Source organism: Cynocephalus volans, chromosome 11 (assembly GCF_027409185.1).
Source record: "Cynocephalus volans isolate mCynVol1 chromosome 11, mCynVol1.pri, whole genome shotgun sequence".
Taxonomy (NCBI): domain Eukaryota; kingdom Metazoa; phylum Chordata; class Mammalia; order Dermoptera; family Cynocephalidae; genus Cynocephalus; species Cynocephalus volans.
The window spans coordinates 59,583,363-59,601,145 of NC_084470.1; the positions used below are offsets into that span (position 1 = coordinate 59,583,363).

Consider the following 17,783-nt stretch of genomic DNA (forward strand, 5'->3'; position numbering starts at 1 on the left):
GAAAAATCACCCATTCTCCCCATCTTTTCTCTCACTATTCAAAACTCTCAGAGATCTGTCACCTTGCCCTGTATATCCAAACACAGAGGCAACCATGAAGGCCCTTCCACCTGGGGCTGGCTTGTGCAATCCCTGCCAGGGAAGCAGGAAAAAGCAGGTGCCCTCTGACATAGAAACCCTGAGGAGAGTTGAGCTTCTCATTTAAGAAGGGTCCAAAAAGGAATGGCAGCCAACTCTTTATCACACTTAGCTTCCACTGTCATATCAGGATGATGAATAACCAACTAGCTTGAGAGAGACCCTTCCCAGCTTTAATCTCTAAAGGCAAGAGGAAGAACTAAGTATCAGGGCCTACTCACCACTATCTGATCCTCAGAGGCCAGGGACACGTTGCTATCATCAAAGTAATACCATTTCCCATTCAGTTTGTTCTTCGCATATGCAGTATCTGCCAAATCAACAAAGAAAATGATCTAGCAGTCACCAGAAAATTAATCTGGCTAGCTTACTAGGCTTGCACTAAACAAACACACACACACACACACACACACAAAAAAAAAAAACCACAAAAACCTTGGAATTAAAAATAATTTATAGTGTCATACTGACCAAAAGACAACTCACCTTTTTTTCTAATCTGTTCCTTCTCAAAAAGGCTAGAAAGAGTAAGAATGGAACTGTCAGGGACCAAGGCTATAAACTATAATTTTGGGAAAGTAATCCCCAAAATAGAGATATCCAGTGCCAAACTTCAGGATGGCTATGAGCACTAACCCAGAGCCGGGGACCCATAAAAGGAGCTGATACTTCTAAGATTTAAGCAAAATAATACCTCTCAAAGGAACAAGCCAAATCAACCTCTCCCACTGTGTCCATGCAGATGGCTAAAACTACCATCAGCAGAAGGCTCTTAGTGCCTCTAAGAGGAACCTGCAGGATAATCCTGGTTAAGGAAACATTGGACGTTTGAGTTTGCAAAGCTGGGATGTGAACAAGAAACCTTAAATTTATCTTTTTCTAAAATTGTGAGTCAAAAATCTGTGGTTGGGTAAACATTTCTCATAACGGTCCAAGCATTCCCCATACCCAATGAATGCTTGTCTTGATTTTACTCTATTTCCCAGCAGGATGTGTTTATAACAGCAATCCCAGCAATAATGCCCAATTCCTGCTCCACCCAGACTAAGACTCTAATGGAGATCTGGTTTCAAATCTCAACTTGTTCTGTGATTCTGGGCAAGCTGTTTAACACATCAGTCTCAGTTTCCCCACTATAGCACCAACTGTACAAAGTGTGAACAAGAAATATGGAATAAGGCAACAAGATGCTTGGGGCCTAATGACACTATCTGTGCTTGATAAAAAAGCAGCAATGGTGGCTCTCAATCTTGGAGTTTCAACTGTGGGCCCAATGTGGGCCCATACACAACCAGATGGACAAGAAAACTGTGGCTGAGAAACTTGCCCAAGTGGTGTTCATGTGCTACAATAGCAGTTAAAAATGAATACATTTGACTATTATACATGAATACAGACAGATATTAATCTTGGGAGGAAAAAACAAGTTGTAGAACAATGAGCACTGCAGAATATAATATGATCAGAGATCACTAACAGCCACTTCAGTAGAGCCTCAATTTTCAAACAGGCACAATTTTTATTTCCCAGCCTCTCCTGCAATTAGATGTGACCAAGTTATAGCCAATATGATAGATATAGAGGAATGGAGGAAGACCCTGAGAGGTCTGCTTAAAAGGGAAAGTTGCATCTTTTTAGATGGCATGGAATGTAGACATGAGGGCTGGAGACTGAGCAGCCATCTGGAGCCAGGAGGTAACAGAGTAAGAATGGAGGGGCAGGAAATCAGACTTTTGGACCAACAGAAAAAGCTTATCAGTGTAGGAGTAAAAATTGGGGTTTAGGGAAGTTCTGCAATCCACTATAAATATAAATGGAACCGACACCTCCTATGGTATCATCTCTTAGGGTACTAACACTGAGAGTGGTGGCAGTTGGCCCAAAGCAGATGCAGTAGAGGCGATGTGAGGAAATGCAGCTCCTCACTTCAACATCACTAATGTTCTTCTGTAAACAAGTAACAAAATGTATTAGGTCTTTTCATTAAAAAAGTAAACCTACACATTTTAGAAATTTTGGAAAATAAAGTAGAACAAAAAAAATGTATAGTTAAGATTTTGGTGTCTCTCTTTCCAGACTCTCTCCAACCCCAATCATAGTTTCTTTGCTTTTTGGTTTAACATAGTTGTGATACTACCTTCTATAATCATACAATTTTGTGTAACTGTTTTGACTTAATGTATATCGTAGGCATTTCCCTGTTGTTACTAATTTTATTTTGAAATGGTGTGTACTCGTCTATAATTAGATGCCAATTGTTAGTCACCAATACTGTTACTAACTTTTCACTGTTATAAATAGGTGAATATCTCTGTGCTTAAAGCTCTTCCCTAATGTCAAGTTATTTTCTTAGGATAGATTCCAAGAGGTGGGGTCATTGAATCAAAGACTATGACAATATAAAAAATAATTTAAGGGCCGGCCCCGTGGCTCACTTGGGAGAGTGCGGCACTGGTAGCGCTGAGGCCACGGGTTCGGATCCCACATAGGGATGGCAGGTGTGCTCACTGACTGAGCGTGGTGCAGAACACACTGTGCCGAGGGTTGCTATCCCCTTACCGGCCAGAAAAATAAAATAAAATAAAATAAATTTAAAAAATTTTTTAAATAAATAAAATAAAATAATTAAATGCATGAATGAATGAATGATTAATTAATTAATTAATTTTTAAAAAAGAATGGAGGGAGGGCAGTAGTATCAAAAAAGCCTGAAGCCTGAGGCCTGTGGAACTGTGTAAGTGAAGTGCTCAGGGCAATGCCTAGTGCACAGGGAGAGAGACTGGTGAGAGATGACTGGCCAAGGACATTGCAACATCTCAGAAGGAAGCAGACACCAGTACTTACAGTGGCCAACCCCCATGGCTCCATAGTGATTGGACACAGCAATGAGGTCGTACACATAAGGCCTTGCTGACAGGTCACAGACAAACTCGGACATGTTCAGAGCTCTGAGCACAAAACACAAAAATAGCTCTTAAATACGTTAAACTCCAGAGAAGAAAATCAGAGTAACCCAGCACCCTCTCTTATACAACAGACCAGAATATAAAGAGGTACTCCAAAAACTACTTGAGAAGGAATAAATAAACACACCATGACAGAAGGGGCCCTGGGCACTGACCACTGACATATTCAGACCAGCAAATGCGAGAAGCCCCCAGGGTAACTCCAACACCCGACCAAATGGTGAGGAAAGGATCTGGAGACAGACAAAAAGGGCCTCTGCAACTGTATAGAAATGGCTGTTATTAACAGAATTACAACTGGTGCCAAAATCATTTAAATGCCAAAACAGACCCCAGAAAGCTGCTCCCCCCTTAAACATTTTTTTTTTTGAAATTTTCAAACATACAGAAAAGTTAAAAGAACTTTACAACAAATACTCATTACCTACCACCTAGATTCTCCATTCACATGACTATCTTCATGTATCTATCCATTCCCCCCCAACTACTTGAAAGCATTTTAGTCTGCATTTTGTGGGGAACTCCTACTTGCTGACTTACTTTCCAGTCTTAGTTATACTCTGTATCCTGGGGCCTGAGAGGATATGACCAGACAGCCAGACACAGGGACAGGACCGTGGTGGGTCTGTACCCCAACTATTCTTATTGGGGCAGCCCCAATAAGAATCCAATTCTCCCTAGCAGACTACTCTCTCTGGTTGCCGTCCCTTGTTGATGAGAAGCAGTGCTGTGGTTGTGTCGCCCTGCTGAGATCAGGCTCCCTGGGACTGATAATGGATGGAAAAACAGGCCACTTAGGCAGCAGTAGGGGAACCAGCAGTAGCAGAGATGAGCAGCAGCACCCTGAACCTCGAGAAGTACTTCTATTAGATTCTTTTCCCTGAAGACAGGAGGATGAGGAGGTGAGGGGTTACAACAACCAATATCTGACCTCCCAGAACCCAGCAACATGCATCCTAATTCAGAAAAGTCTTTGGTGGCAAACCTGTCAGCTAACCAGTGGCCAGATTTCCCGCCTGTTTTTTAATTTTCCTAACACTGCAATCACAGGGACCCACCGGACTGGGAATTCCACAACTGTGTCGAGCTTATCTCTCCAGTATCTGTTGTAGGAGAAACGTTTGAGGTGGACCACCAGGATCTTGGGCAAGGACCATAGGTCAAACTTCTTTGTGGCCTGTTGATGCTTCTTACAGTTGGGACAGTACCTTAAGAGAAAAGAGAAACCTCTCCTTAGTAGGGGAGGCAGGGAGCCAGTGCCACCTAGGCACTCATGTATGGAGGCACAGCTACAATCCCACAACAGCTGCCATCCTTTTGGGCAGTGTTTAACACTAATGCTTTAGGACAGGGACCTGCCTTCCAAAACAGGGTGATGGTTTTTGTAGTCTGGAAAATACAGCTCACATAGAAGGACTGTGTTGTAGGGGTGGCCATGTAAAAAAAGTAGCAGGTCCAAATATAAAGGGTTTTTGTACGCACAGATGGCCCCCGCAGATCTCAGAGTACTGGGGCACGTGGGTGCCTTCACCCAGAGAGTGGGGAGAAACGTACCAGGGGTCATGCTCCCCAAGGGTCTCCATGGTGGTGAAGAGCTCAATGCAATCTCTCAGGGCCACTGCGGTCTTCTTCTTCTTCTGAGGCTGCAACATGCTCACATGCTTATCATAGGCCTATGAGAAACAAAGCACTGAGTTCTGCTCAAGAAACAAGATCTTACTGGGTCAATACACAAAGACACACCCAAAGGAATGGAAATCATCTTGTTGAAGAGATACCTGCATTCCCATTTCTATCGCAGCTGTATTCACAATAGCCAAGATATGGAACTGCTGTGGATTGATTAAATTGTGTCCCCCAAACTTCATATGTTAGAAGCTCAATTCCCACTGAACTATTGAGGGTGGGAAATTCTATTATGGTAATTGAAAGCTGAGGCCTTAAAGAGGTGATTAGATTGTAAGACCATGCCTTAGTGAATGGATTAAAAATGGTGGTCACAGGCGTTGTTCTGAGGGCTTTGAAAGAAGAGCACATGAGAGGTTAGTCTCTCTTTGCTCTGCCATTTTCTGCCATGTGAGACCCCTGCGTCACTGTCACCAATACCAGATTTGTTCCCTGGGCTTTAGACTTCCCAGCCTCTGAAACTGTAAGCAATAAATTTCATTTTATTTATAAATCACCCAGTTCCACGTATTTTGTTATAAGCAACAGACATGGACAAATACAGAAAATTGGTACCAGAGCAGTGGTGTGTTGCTTAAAACAAATACTTGAAAATGTGGAAGCAGCTTTGGAAGTGGGTGTTGAGGAGACTTTGGAAGAATTTGGAGGAATAGGCTAGAAAAAGCCTACATGCTGGTGAAAGTTTAGAAAACCAGGGAAAGTTTGGAATATTTTAGAAACTGGTTAAATGGTGGTAACCAGAATGCTTATGGAAATGTGGACAGTAAAGACCATCCTAAGGAGGTCTCAGATGTAAATGAGAAATGACTTATTGGAAACTGGGGCAAAGATCACTCTTGCTATGAACTGGCAAGGAACTTGACTGCATTCTGTACATGTCCCAAACTTTTATGAAATGTGGAACTTCAAAGTGCTGACCCAGGGAACTTGGTAGAAGAAATTTCTTTCTTTCTTTCCTTTTTTTTTAAAAAAAGATGACCAGTAAGGGGATCTTAACCCTTGACTTGGTGTTGTCAGCACCATGCTCTCCCAAGTGAGCTAAATGTCCATCCCTATATAGGGATCTGAACCCATGGCCTTGGTGTTATCAGCACTGCACTCTCCCAAGTGAGCCATGGGCCGGCCCTATGGTAGAAGAAATTTCTAAGCAACAAAGCGTAAAGAAAGCTGCATGGCTACTTGCAACAGCCTATACTGAGTTATGGCAGCAAAGGCACGACACAACATAAAGCCAGAATTTAAAAGGGAAGAAGAGTGTAAAGATTTGGAAAATTTGCAGCGTGGCCACGTGGTAGAGAAGCAGAGAACAGTTTCAGAAGAAAAATACAATGGTCATGAGAAGATTAGCATAAAAGAAAAGGATTATCAGGAGAAGGGGGAAAAGGCCCTGAAGGCATTGTAGAAGCCTCTGGGGCCAGCCCTTCCAGTACAGTCCCAGAAGCCTAGGGAGACAGAATGGTCTCAGGGAATAGGCCCGAGATGCCGTCCACTGGCTGGCTGCCCTGGGCCACCACTGGATGCTGCTCCCCACACCAGAATCGCAGCTACTTTGACTGCTCCAGCAGTGTCTAACTTGGCCCCAGGTGTGGCTGGACCTGCAGCTTTGGAAAATACCAGCAGGAAGCCTTGGCAGTGTCCATGTGGTGTTGGGTCCGTAGGCTCACAGAATGCTATAGCTGTGGAGGCTTGAGAGCCTCCACCCCGATTTCAAAGGATGTACGGAAAACCCTGGGGACCTGTCACAGGGGTGGAGTCACAGCATAGAGCCTTCGCTAGAGCAATGCTGAGTGGAAATGTGGGGTTGGAGTTGCAGCAAAGAAACCCCATCAGTGCCATGCCTTGTGGAGCTGTGGGGGCAGGACCACCACAGAGAACCCAGAATTATGGAGCTACCAGCATGCAACGCCTGCTTGCAAGAGCCAAAGCATCGCCTCAGACCAGGAAAACCATAGAAGTGGAGCTGCCTAAGGACTTGGGAACCCAACCCCCATACAAGCGTGCAGAGGACACAGAACATGGAGTCAAGGTACATGATTTACTAGCTTTAAGATTCAACGCATACCCTTCTGGGTTTCAGTCTTGTTTAGGACCTGCTACTCCTTTCTTTTGGCCTATTTCTTCCTTTTTGAATGGGAATATATACCCTATGTTTGTGTCACCATTGTATCCTGGAAGTAGATAACTTGTTTGAATTCACAGATGGGACTTTGAACTTTGGACTTTTGAGTCGAAACAAGTTAAGACTTTGGGGATGGAACGAATGTATTTACCTGTGAGAAGGACATGAACTTTGGGGGCCAGGGAAGGAATGCTCTGGATTGACTGAATTGTGTCCCTCAAACTTCATATGTTAGAAACTCAATTCCCACTGTAACTGTTGAGGGTGAGAAATCCTATCATGGTAATTGAAAGGTGAAGTCTTGAAGAGAAGATTAGTTTGTAGGACCATGCTGTAGTGAATGGATTAAAAATGGTGGTTATGGGTCTGGTTCTGAGGGCTTTACAAAAAGAGCACATGAGAGGTTAGTCTATCTCTGCTCTGCCATTTTCTGCCATGTGAGACCCCTGCGTCACTATCACCACCACCAGATGTGTTCGCTGGACTTTGGACTTCCCAGCCTCTGAAACTGTAAGCAATAAATTTCATTTTCTTTATAAATCACTCAGTTCCATGTATTTTGTTATAAGCAACAGAAATGGACTAATACAGTAACCAACCTAAATGTCCACTGATGGGTGACTAGATAAAGAAAATGTAGTACATATAGACAATGGAATACTACTCAGCATAGAAAAAAAAAACAAAATTCTGCCATTTGCAGCAACATGGATGAACTTGGAGAAAATTATGTTAAATGAGATAAGCCAGACACAGAACAAGAAATACTGATGTTCTCACTCATGTGGGAGCTAAAAACAAAACAAAACAAAATACAAATAAATAAATAATAATCAGTTGAACTGTTAAAAGGAAAAGAGAAAGATTTTGGTTACTAGAGGTGGGAAAGGGAAGCAAAGGGGGAAGTAAGAACTGGTTAATGGAGACAAAAACACAGCTAAATAAAAAAATAAGCTCTATTGGTGTGCAGGAATCTATAATTAATTTACTTATAATTAATTTAATCTATAATAATTTACGGCATATTATCAAACTAAGAGATCAAATGTTCACATCACAAAGAAATTATTAAGTTTTATAATAATAAATATGCTAATTATCCTGATTAGATCATCATACATTGTATACATGCACTAAAATATAACTCTGTAACCCATAAATATGTAAAATCAGTATGCGTCAATAAAAAATTAATTAAAAAAAAGAAAAACGACACAAAGGCCTAGAGAGGCTTTCCTGCCTGGAATAAAGTATACCTTCTGGAACCTCTGAACATAAAATGACAAAATCTTAAAGTGCTTTTCATTCTCAGTCTTAAATATTTAACTTGTTAAACTGCTGTCCAGCTAGTGAGAGTGATCCTAATACACGTCCACAGAGGAAACCAATCACACCATTGACCAAGAACCCCGAGTGACCTACCTCAGATTCTTGCTCATCATAGTAAAGGATCCGGGTCTCACTGTCCCAATCGATGGCCAGTGTAGATCGAGCTGAGGAGAAGGACCAAAGTGTCACTTATCACGGAATGGTTAGCAACAGAAGAGGCTCTCCAAGTGACAAGAGTAAGAAGGACCATGCTCATACTGCACCATCAATAGCTGCTCACCTGTCACCAGTGACTGCTAAGAGAAACGCTACGCCTTGGGCCTGCCCTTCTGAACCCCAGCCTCTGAATGCCTTCAGCAAAGATTTCCTCAGTGCTACAGAGAAACTCCAAGGTTCTAACTATACAGAATTCTGAAAGAGTACAGGTCAAGATAGAGTAACAGGGACTAGATTTATTCTCTTACCTTAAACCACAAGAAAACCTGACAAAATAGATGAAACAACTGTTTTCAGGCACTGGATATTAGGCAGAGCAGGAAGATTTCTGAGAGAAGGAAAACAAAGTGATCCCTACATAGGCCCAGCTTACTGCCAGGAGACAGTTTCTAGGCCACAGCATGGAAGAGATGGGGAGAGAAAGGGAAAGACTGAGTTAAGGAGTTAAAAACTGAAGTTTGGGGCTAGAATTTGCAAGGCATTGTACTAGAGAAGAAGCCATAGAGAGATAGATACAAAAATATCTCAATAAAGTGATTTTTTTTTTTTTTAAATTAAAAATGAGGGCTGGCTGGTTAGCTCACTTAGGAAAGTGAGGTGATGGTAATACCACGGTCAAGGGTTCGGATCCCATTACTGGCCAGCTGCCCCCCAAAAAGAAAAAAGCAAGCTAATTTCTTTTCCAATGAAGGAAGGTGAAAGACTCAAGAGATGCTTTTGCCACTCCCCTCCCCACCCTGTACAGGTGTCCTCACTGGCCATTTGTGCTTTTCATACACAATGCACATCCATATCCCTTGAGGACACCTCTTCCAGCAGCCTGCATTACAGGCTCTATGTAATGGAGAGTCTACAAAATCCATGACCATCCTTTAAATGGGACACATTTTGTGAATATTCTTATGGAATAAAAGAAATCTGCATTTATTCTCGTAAGTGAGAGAAGTTTGGGGAATGCTGCTTCCAAGCGTGGCCACAGGAAGTGTTGGTGATCCAGAGCTAAAGTCATGCAAAATGCTGGGAGTTGAGGGACACCTGCTTCCTTTTGAGGTCATCAAGGGACTGAGGACAAAAGCCTGAAAGGTGTGAACAGTGGTCTCTGAGACAGCCCTTGTGGGGCTTCAAGCCAAGGATCACACAGGTGTCTGCTCCTGGAGCCACACAGAGATTGTGAAAGCCCAATGCAGGGAGTGTTGAGTGCAAAAATTTTCAAACAGACCCCAAATCCCCAAAGCCCAGCTTGAAAGGTCAGAGAAAATGCTTACAGTTGAGTTTAAGGAGTTTTCCATCAGTTGCAAGTGAATTTATGTCAGCCGTTCCATAGGAGTTCACAAGACTGAAGGTAAAAAGCCTGTTTGGGCAAGGGTGGCCCTTGACCTTCTTCTGGGTGGTCTCGCTAAGGTCACTTCCCAGCTCATCCTCCCCACTGCCTTCTGTTTCTGACAGCTGCTCTTTGCCTTCTTCCTGATGCTCCATTTCTTCTTCATCTTCTCCTGGCACACAAATGAAAAATGTTACATATGTAATTTACCACCATCTCAATGTTAAAATTTTTATTTAAAACCTAACTGTGGTGTTTCCTTCCAGATTTTGTTCTGTATGTGTGAAACTACATCAACCCCTTTTCATTTACAAAGCACCTGAATTCATGTGTGACCCACACCACACCCTTGCTAGACAGGGAGGGTGGGCACTGCTATTCCACGATGAGGAGGCAGAGGCCCAGAGAAGTTAAGTGAGTTACCCAAAGGCACAAAGTGATTCAGCAGTCCTGCCAGTCCTAAATTTGGGCCTCTCATCAGTGGGTAGTTCAGTGGACTTCATACCACATGTTCTCACTCTTTGGATTTCATCTTTAGGTCCACAGGGAGAAAAGGATTAAAATGAGATGCATACTCAACATTCAAGAATAGAGTTTGGAGGGGTTGGCCAGTTAGCTCAGATGGTTAGAGTGTGATGTTGATAACACCAAGGTCTGGGGTTTGATCCCTGTACCAGCCAGTCACCAAAAAAACAAAAGAGTTTGGTAAAAAATTTTAAAGTCAATTTTCAAATACTATAACGAACACAAATATTAAGTAAAAGTATTCAGTTCCTCCAGAAAACTATATATGCTAAATGTTCCTTCAGGGTCTAGCCGATTAGCTCAGCTGTTAGAGCGCAGCCTTGGAACACCAAGGTCAAGGGTTCAGATCCCCATTCCAGCCAGCCACCAAAAAACAAAAAGAAAAGAAAAGTTCCCTCAACAAGTATTTACTGAATGTCTCTTAGGTGTGGCTGCCAAGCTGAGTCCCAGGGACACAGCAAACAGCATCATTCCATCATGGAGCCCGCAGTCTAAGAGGAAAGTCAGAGTATCCGATTAGTAATTTCAGCAAAGATGAGGATCACTCCAAAAGGTGATATAAAAGTAACAGGGGAAAAGCATATTAAAATAAAGAGTTTAGGGCCGGCCCCGTGGCTCATTCGGCAGAGTGCGGTGCTGGTAGTGCTGAGGCCGCGGGTTCGGATCCTATATAGGGATGGCTGGTGCACTCACTGGCTGAGCGTAGTGCAGACAACACCAAGCCAAGGGTTGCGATCCCCTTACCAGCGGAAAAAAAAAAAATAAATAAATAAATAAATAGTTTAAATACTTAGGGAAATATCCTTAAGAACACAAAGTCTGAGGAAAGGAGGATGTGCTATTTAAGAACACCACAAGCCCCAGCTCTCATGGAGGCTCCTTTCCCAACTCACTTGATTCCTAGGACAGTGGCACTGCCCCTTTACACACAGGTAAGCCTGTCCTACCCCACCTGCTCCCTTTCAGAGAGGGAAAGAAAAACTGTCTTAACCCCACCCACTGAACAAGCAGTGCCCTGACATTCTGTCCCCAGCCAAGCCTCTGACTGCAGTTATCTAGATAATCTCAGGAACCTTCTGCTAATGCAGTCGGAATGAAATGCCATGAAGTGTATGTCACAGGCTATGAAAAGAAGGAAGGGTCCACTGAAAGCAGCCACCCAAGGTCACTCAGATAATCAGCAGGGGACCTAAGGTCCAGCAGCCACACGCCTAATAAGGAGCCATGGTAGGAGAGCTTAAAAGTACTTTGTCAGTAAACAGGGTCTCAAGTCTCTGCACTGAGACTCATTTGTAGAGAGGCCAGTCGCAAAAAAAAAAAAAAAAAAAAAAAACACCTCACTTATAGAATTTGAAAGGCAGCAGTAATTACTCACAAAGGGTTGTTCTGGATTGAGCATCTATTATGTGCCAGGTGCTTTAACCACATTTTCTCATTAAACTGTAATCTCAACTCTGTGAAGCAGGTGTCATCATCCCATCTTGTAGATGGGTAAACCAAGGTTTAGTATGATGAAATGACCTGTTCAAGTCCACTCCACAACCTGAGCTGGGGATTGCAGTCCCTTGGCTTCCATAGTGCCACAGGTCACCAAGGGTCTGCTCAGAGACTGTCATTACCACTTTGACATCTCTGCTTATGGGACTTGTGCACAAAACATACTCCTGTTCATCCCTAGTAAGAGGAGAACATAGTAGTCTGGCCAAAACTAAGAATCTGACTATAATAAAATGTACTCAACCCTAAAATATCAAAAATAATTTGGAATATCCATTGATGATAGAGCCTATTGTCATTATTTTTATCAATTCTCACTTTCCTGGACTGTGTGTGCATTGGAGAAATCTTGACATTTGGATTTGCAATTGAGAATTTATGGCACTAACTTTGAGAACATTTGAGGAGGACAGCAAAGGATCTGAGATTTCCCACAACAAGCCTATCCTACTGCTTTTCAGACTGCGACTCCTTTCCTCTCACAGCAGGAGCTGTCTAGAGTCACCCACCACCTGTGGCTCCTGGGTAGAAAGAAAAAAAGAAATGCCAAAGAGAACCTGTCTCTGCCTTCTGATTGGCTGGCCAGGATGTCTGTCCTCCCCGGGACTGAAGGCTTGCCAGCCAGGCTGGGTGGTTCTGCCCCACAGTGGTGTGTGAGGACCAAGATAACAATAGTTCTGCCAATAGAGGTCTGGCTGTAGAGGCAGTCACATGCTGGGTAAGCACCCACTTTTCAATCCCAACAGATCAGAACTCAAATCTTGACTCTGCTTCATGACCTTGGGCAAGCCATTCAATCCTCTAGGCTCAAGGTGCTTGAGGTGAAACCCAGTCTCTATCATCAGGTATCTAAGATTCCATGAAGTACCAAAGTTGGACAATGGGGAGTGACAGAAAGCAGAGCCCCTAACTCAGCCTCAGAGCCTCACTCTCCCATGTGTATAACACCTTTGGAAGAGGAAGAAGATCAGGAGGATTTGGTCGGCCACAGCTCCACAGCCTCCCAGCATGGCAAGCACTCACCTTCACAGCTGCCCCTGGAGCCATTGCAGGCCCCCGGCTCTAAGGGCAAACTGCCAGACTCATCAGGCAAAGGCTCTTTTATATAGCGGCTTAAAAAAAAAAAAGAAAGAAAAAAGATTGTTAGTTGTAACACTGACCTATTTTTCTCTACTACACAGCGAAGAAGTAGTTCATAATTTATATATTCAGCTATTTACAAAGCAATTTATGTAAATAAAATGCTTTAAAATCATGTAATGGCTCAATACTTTATGAAATTGAGAAAAACCCAAGAGATCAGATGTCTGTCAAGTCAATGAAGACTCCAAGAAAGTCTGTTTCAAGTCTTCTACTAATGTCACGTGGCACCATCATTTTTTAAAGTATTTCTCAGTAATGACAATTACCAGCTTCAGAATGATAGTGGAACACTTCAGAAATAGTATTCAAATACAAAATGCCATCAAAGAACTAGCCTCCCTAACACAGGTGACTGACATGATTCCAGGGACTGGGGTCATGGTGCCTAAGATGTACCAGATGCCCTATGCCTATGTCACCTGCCCTGGCCCTCCCAGGAGCATTTCTTATGACTGCATTTCTTATAGTGGCAAGCACTCCACAGGGGTTGTCACCACTATTACTGCGCCTATCTTGATCTCAGATAACACCCAAATCACATTCCTGCCACCAACCTGATACGATCACAAACAGCCTCATACAAAGATGTGAGGGTTAGCTTGTGCTTGGGGATAGAAACCAGCAGTGGCTGCCCATATAGCACTACCCCGGAGGAAGTGCTTGATGGCCTGGACTTCCTCTCCCTGAAGTAGACTGGAAGTGTGATACATTCTGAGCCGTCCACGGAGGTGCTGCAGACCTCGTACCTGTATCAATCACACAAGAGGGAACCTTTAGCAGCAGGTCCCTGTGAGCAATAGAGACCTGAGCTGCAGCTACACAGTAGCCAGGACTATGGTTATTGGGACAGAGCATACTTTAGTAGAAAAGATGGATAAAACACTTCCAAGATGATTCTAAAAGCTGGGTCAGGAATCCCAAGGAGGAGCATTGGCAGCACAATGTAAACCTACACAACCTGGGAACTGGGGCTAACTGTGATGTTCCTTCCTCCAACCATGGCCTCAAACTCTGTGGTCCTTCTACTGAGACTCAAAACCAAGGAGCCCAGTATTTAAAAATGCATTCTCAGTATCTTGCCCTTTAATAAAATCAAGTATTGTACAAGGATGTACACCTAGAATATTAGCCAAAAACTCTTTTTTTCCCCAAAGGAGCAAATTCATAAAATGAACTATTTGCCATCTTTGTTCAAAAACACTGAAGTAAAAGAATCATATCTAATTTTTAAAAAATCACAGACAATCAAATAAACTGCTAAATACAAATCAATGATTATGAAAAATGTGTCTTACTTAGTGAATACATGGGGTTGAGGAGATTTATAGATGTTTTATCCTCGAACAGATGTTACCAAAATTGCTGGCAACCGACTGTAGTCTTTCCCTCTTCCTATAGGGGGAGACACAAACTTACTGATTCAATTTTTGAAATCTATAAACAGACACACGTGCATAAGCACGTGTGCATGCACACGTGTGCACACACACACACCCCTCCCCAAACGGCAAACAGTCTTGACTGCAGTTTATGCAGAAGGAGTTTCTAAGAAAAACTCACAAAAATGTCCAAGGTGTGCTCCAGGGTAAGGACCCTGCGGTCCTACATAATGATTAAGAACCAGGCCTTGGTGTGAGGCTGGTCCAGGTCCACTGCTGTCATTTTCTGGCTACTGTGACCCAGTATAAGCACCCTAGCTTCTGAGTCTGTTTATTCAGTGGACAATGGGACAATACCCACCTTACAGGGTTGTTGTGAGGATTAAATAACTTAGTAACATAGCACACAACACTCAAAAATATAAGACACTGCTATTTTCATAAGGCAATTATCAATCCATCTTTAAAATAATTTGTTTTCCCACTGTTTGGCCCTTAAGCCCTCTGAAAATTCCTCTGTTGGTGGTAGTCTGACAAGCTCCCCACAGGGTGATGCCCTAGTTCCTCTCAGCTCAGATGTGTGTGAACAATATTTTCCAAAATTGAAAGAGACCATGTTAAGGGCTTGGGGTGAGAAACCACTATGAAAGCTGACTTCCCCATGTCCTAGCCCTGTGTCATAGTGTGAGCCTTGGTACCGTCCACTTGTCAAGTGAGGGAAGATTGCTGTGAGTGGGGAGGCAGCATATGCAGGTGCAAACAAAACAAGGATCTTGTGTGAGGCCAAGAACTGTTACTTTTAGAATGATCTAGAAGTCGCAGACCTTCTAGATCTGTATGTGTACTACATTCCTCAGCCAAAAACAAAAACCAAAGCAAAATCCTAGAAGTCTTTCTCAGCAGAGGCAAGTTTCTGAGTGAGAGGTAAAGAGGGAGGGACAGCATGAGTATAGTCCACATTCAAGCTTCCCTGAGCAAGTGGCGGTCTGCGAGCACCAGGTTCCCACCCCACTCCACCTAGGACAGGGACACACACAATTACACAGAGCAGCCATGAAGCAGCACTTGGGAGGGGTTGAGACCTCTGTACTGTCCCCAGAGGGATGAGAAAACTGAATCTCAGAGCTTGCAGAATGTTTGAGCTGAAAATGGCTGTTTAAATCAGCCCTCCCTGTCATTTCCGATGAAGATCATAGTATCACAGAACATGACTGAGGAGCCATAGCCTGTGGCAGAGAAATGATGCAATCCTCCCATACCATACTCCTTCTCCCATCTTCCCAGGGCCCCTCACACAGCTGTGACTCTTCTTGAGAAAGGCATTTCTGATAGCAGGACCATCTGCAGGACCACTGAATTGGCCTTCTAAACAGGCGGCAACTATTGAAGAAAGGCTGTCCATGCTGAGAAGAGTCACTAGAATGTCTAGCTCTGCAGTGTCAGTAGGTGTTTGGCACTAATGGTTGCCCACAATTCCCTGAATAGCATCTCCTGCACCCAGGGGTTGGGGCAAATCATCATGAGCACCAACTGCCAGAACTTCTCTGGAGACACAAATAAGCCAAAGCCTCTAGCTTGTTTCCTCTGACCCTGCAGCAGAAACCACTGAGTACTCACACAAAAATGTCATCCCGAGGCATGATGTGGTTTAGTCCTTCATCCAGCTGGAAAATTTTGTGGAACCGGTGATTATACACATCTGTGACCACCATCTAAGAATCAACATTAACAGAAAGATTATAGGATGGCTAAGAATGCCCCTACTAACTGCTTAAAACCCAGAAACAAACAGACAAAATGCCCTACTGGAGTGTTGCCTCTAGAGAAGCCATCATGCAACTAGCCCTAGAGCTTCAGACCAAAGCCTGGGGGAAGCAACATGGCTACCACCAGAACTGAAAGTACTAGTAACATCTGCCATCGAGTGACAGGAATGGTGAGGAGTAAGTGCTGACCAGAGACTAGTAGTGTACAGAAGCTGCCTCTGGGGTATTCCCCAGGGCCAGAAGTCTCCAAGCCACCATCAGCACACAGTGCTGAAAGCAAAACCTTACTCCTGGCCCTCTGACCATGGCTAGTGTAACCCCAACGGGGGAAAGATGGTGTTTCCTGGAGCTGGGAGGACAGTCTCATCCATAGTGTGCACAGTGAGCAAGGGCTGGGAGGTAGGTATCCAGACACACACAAATAATCACTTTGTGCTGGCCAATAATAACTACCCCGAAACTCCAAAGGACTATGAAGTGTCCCTAATATGCTGTGTGCTACCGATCACCCTGCCTTACGTTTTCTGCAGCAATGCCAGACAGCCTGGAGAGAGCCTCACACAGGTCAGACACGGCCCCCATCAGTGGCACAGTCACGCGGTACTGCAAGGGAGAGATGGTCAAGGTGATGGGGTGCTCTGCAAAGGGGGAAATAAGTTGGAAGGAGCAGGCGTCTCTAGAGGCAGAGGTGCCCTTCCAGAAACAGTGTATGGTGAGATCAGGGCTCAGATGAGCCAGCAGCACGGCAAACAAGCAAGTCTGCCTCAGTATTCAGGCAGCAGCATGGGAATTGGGCTGGTCTTTCCCTCCCAAACATTGCTTTATTTTATTCTTAGCTTCTTGGAATTGTTCACTACTTCCTTTAAAGAACTGTTAAAATTATATAATTGCCACCTGGTCCTACATATCACCTTTCTTTAGAGAGAAAGAAACTAAAGCTGGAAGACTAAGTACTATAATCATATAGTGAGCCCTTAGCAGGGCTGGACACTAAGACCTGCTGTTCACATTGCCCATCTGGCCTCTTGTTCTGGTCAAGCTCTCCCAGCTGATTTAAGGGTGAATCTGACTAAGGAAAGTACCTGACTTCTGAGTCGGGATTCAGATTCAAGGACCACTTAGCAGATCAACCAGCTTACTTCAGTTGTGTGAATGGAGCATGGGGAAAAAAGTGACAGAGAAGCCAAAAGACCTTCACAATAGGCCTTGAATGATATGGGATTACACAAATGTCTGATGGAAGCCAAAGGCACACATTTAGGCAAGTGCCAAGGAGACCCAGAGGCAGGCAACGGAATTTCCAATGCAGGAGATGGAAGCAGTCCCACCAGGGTCTCAAGACCAGTCACAGCAAGAAGTGCTATGAGGGTGTGGATTCTGTTACCTGGGTTGGTCTGCAGCAAGGGTCAGCAGGAACCAGGAAGACCTCCATAACTCGATCTTTCTTTAAGGGCAGCGGGAGAGTTAGATAGCAAAACGGGTCAAAGGTCACAGAAACCTTAGCACATTCTGGGCAAACCAAAGTAGATTTGAAGAGGCCATGGAAAGTATCAACAATCACAGAATCATTCCTCAACCTGTGATTCTCCCAGGCTTCCTTTGCCACCACCTGGAAAAAGGGATAAAAAAAAAACATTCTCAACGTCTCTTTCTCACTCTTTAAAAAAAAAAAAAAAAAAAAAAAGAAATCTCAGTCCT

The 17,783-nt window shown here is 43.7% G+C and overlaps 1 protein-coding gene across 2 annotated transcripts in view; it reads right to left on the bottom strand.

The window, feature by feature from the left end:
- Positions 1-17,783, bottom strand: part of USP4 (ubiquitin specific peptidase 4) — a 42,263-nt gene that overhangs the window by 352 nt on the left and 24,128 nt on the right. For both annotated transcript variants that reach the window (XM_063114275.1, XM_063114274.1), the window contains 11 exons: positions 17,470-17,694; positions 16,605-16,688; positions 15,937-16,031; positions 13,495-13,686; positions 12,821-12,909; positions 9,720-9,947; positions 8,332-8,402; positions 4,659-4,777; positions 4,163-4,312; positions 2,983-3,086; positions 360-448 (listed from right to left, as the gene is read on the bottom strand). In XM_063114275.1, coding sequence (XP_062970345.1) covers positions 360-448; positions 2,983-3,086; positions 4,163-4,312; positions 4,659-4,777; positions 8,332-8,402; positions 9,720-9,947; positions 12,821-12,909; positions 13,495-13,686; positions 15,937-16,031; positions 16,605-16,688; positions 17,470-17,694 — 1,446 coding nt within the window. The remainder of the gene's footprint in view (positions 1-359; positions 449-2,982; positions 3,087-4,162; positions 4,313-4,658; positions 4,778-8,331; positions 8,403-9,719; positions 9,948-12,820; positions 12,910-13,494; positions 13,687-15,936; positions 16,032-16,604; positions 16,689-17,469; positions 17,695-17,783) is intronic.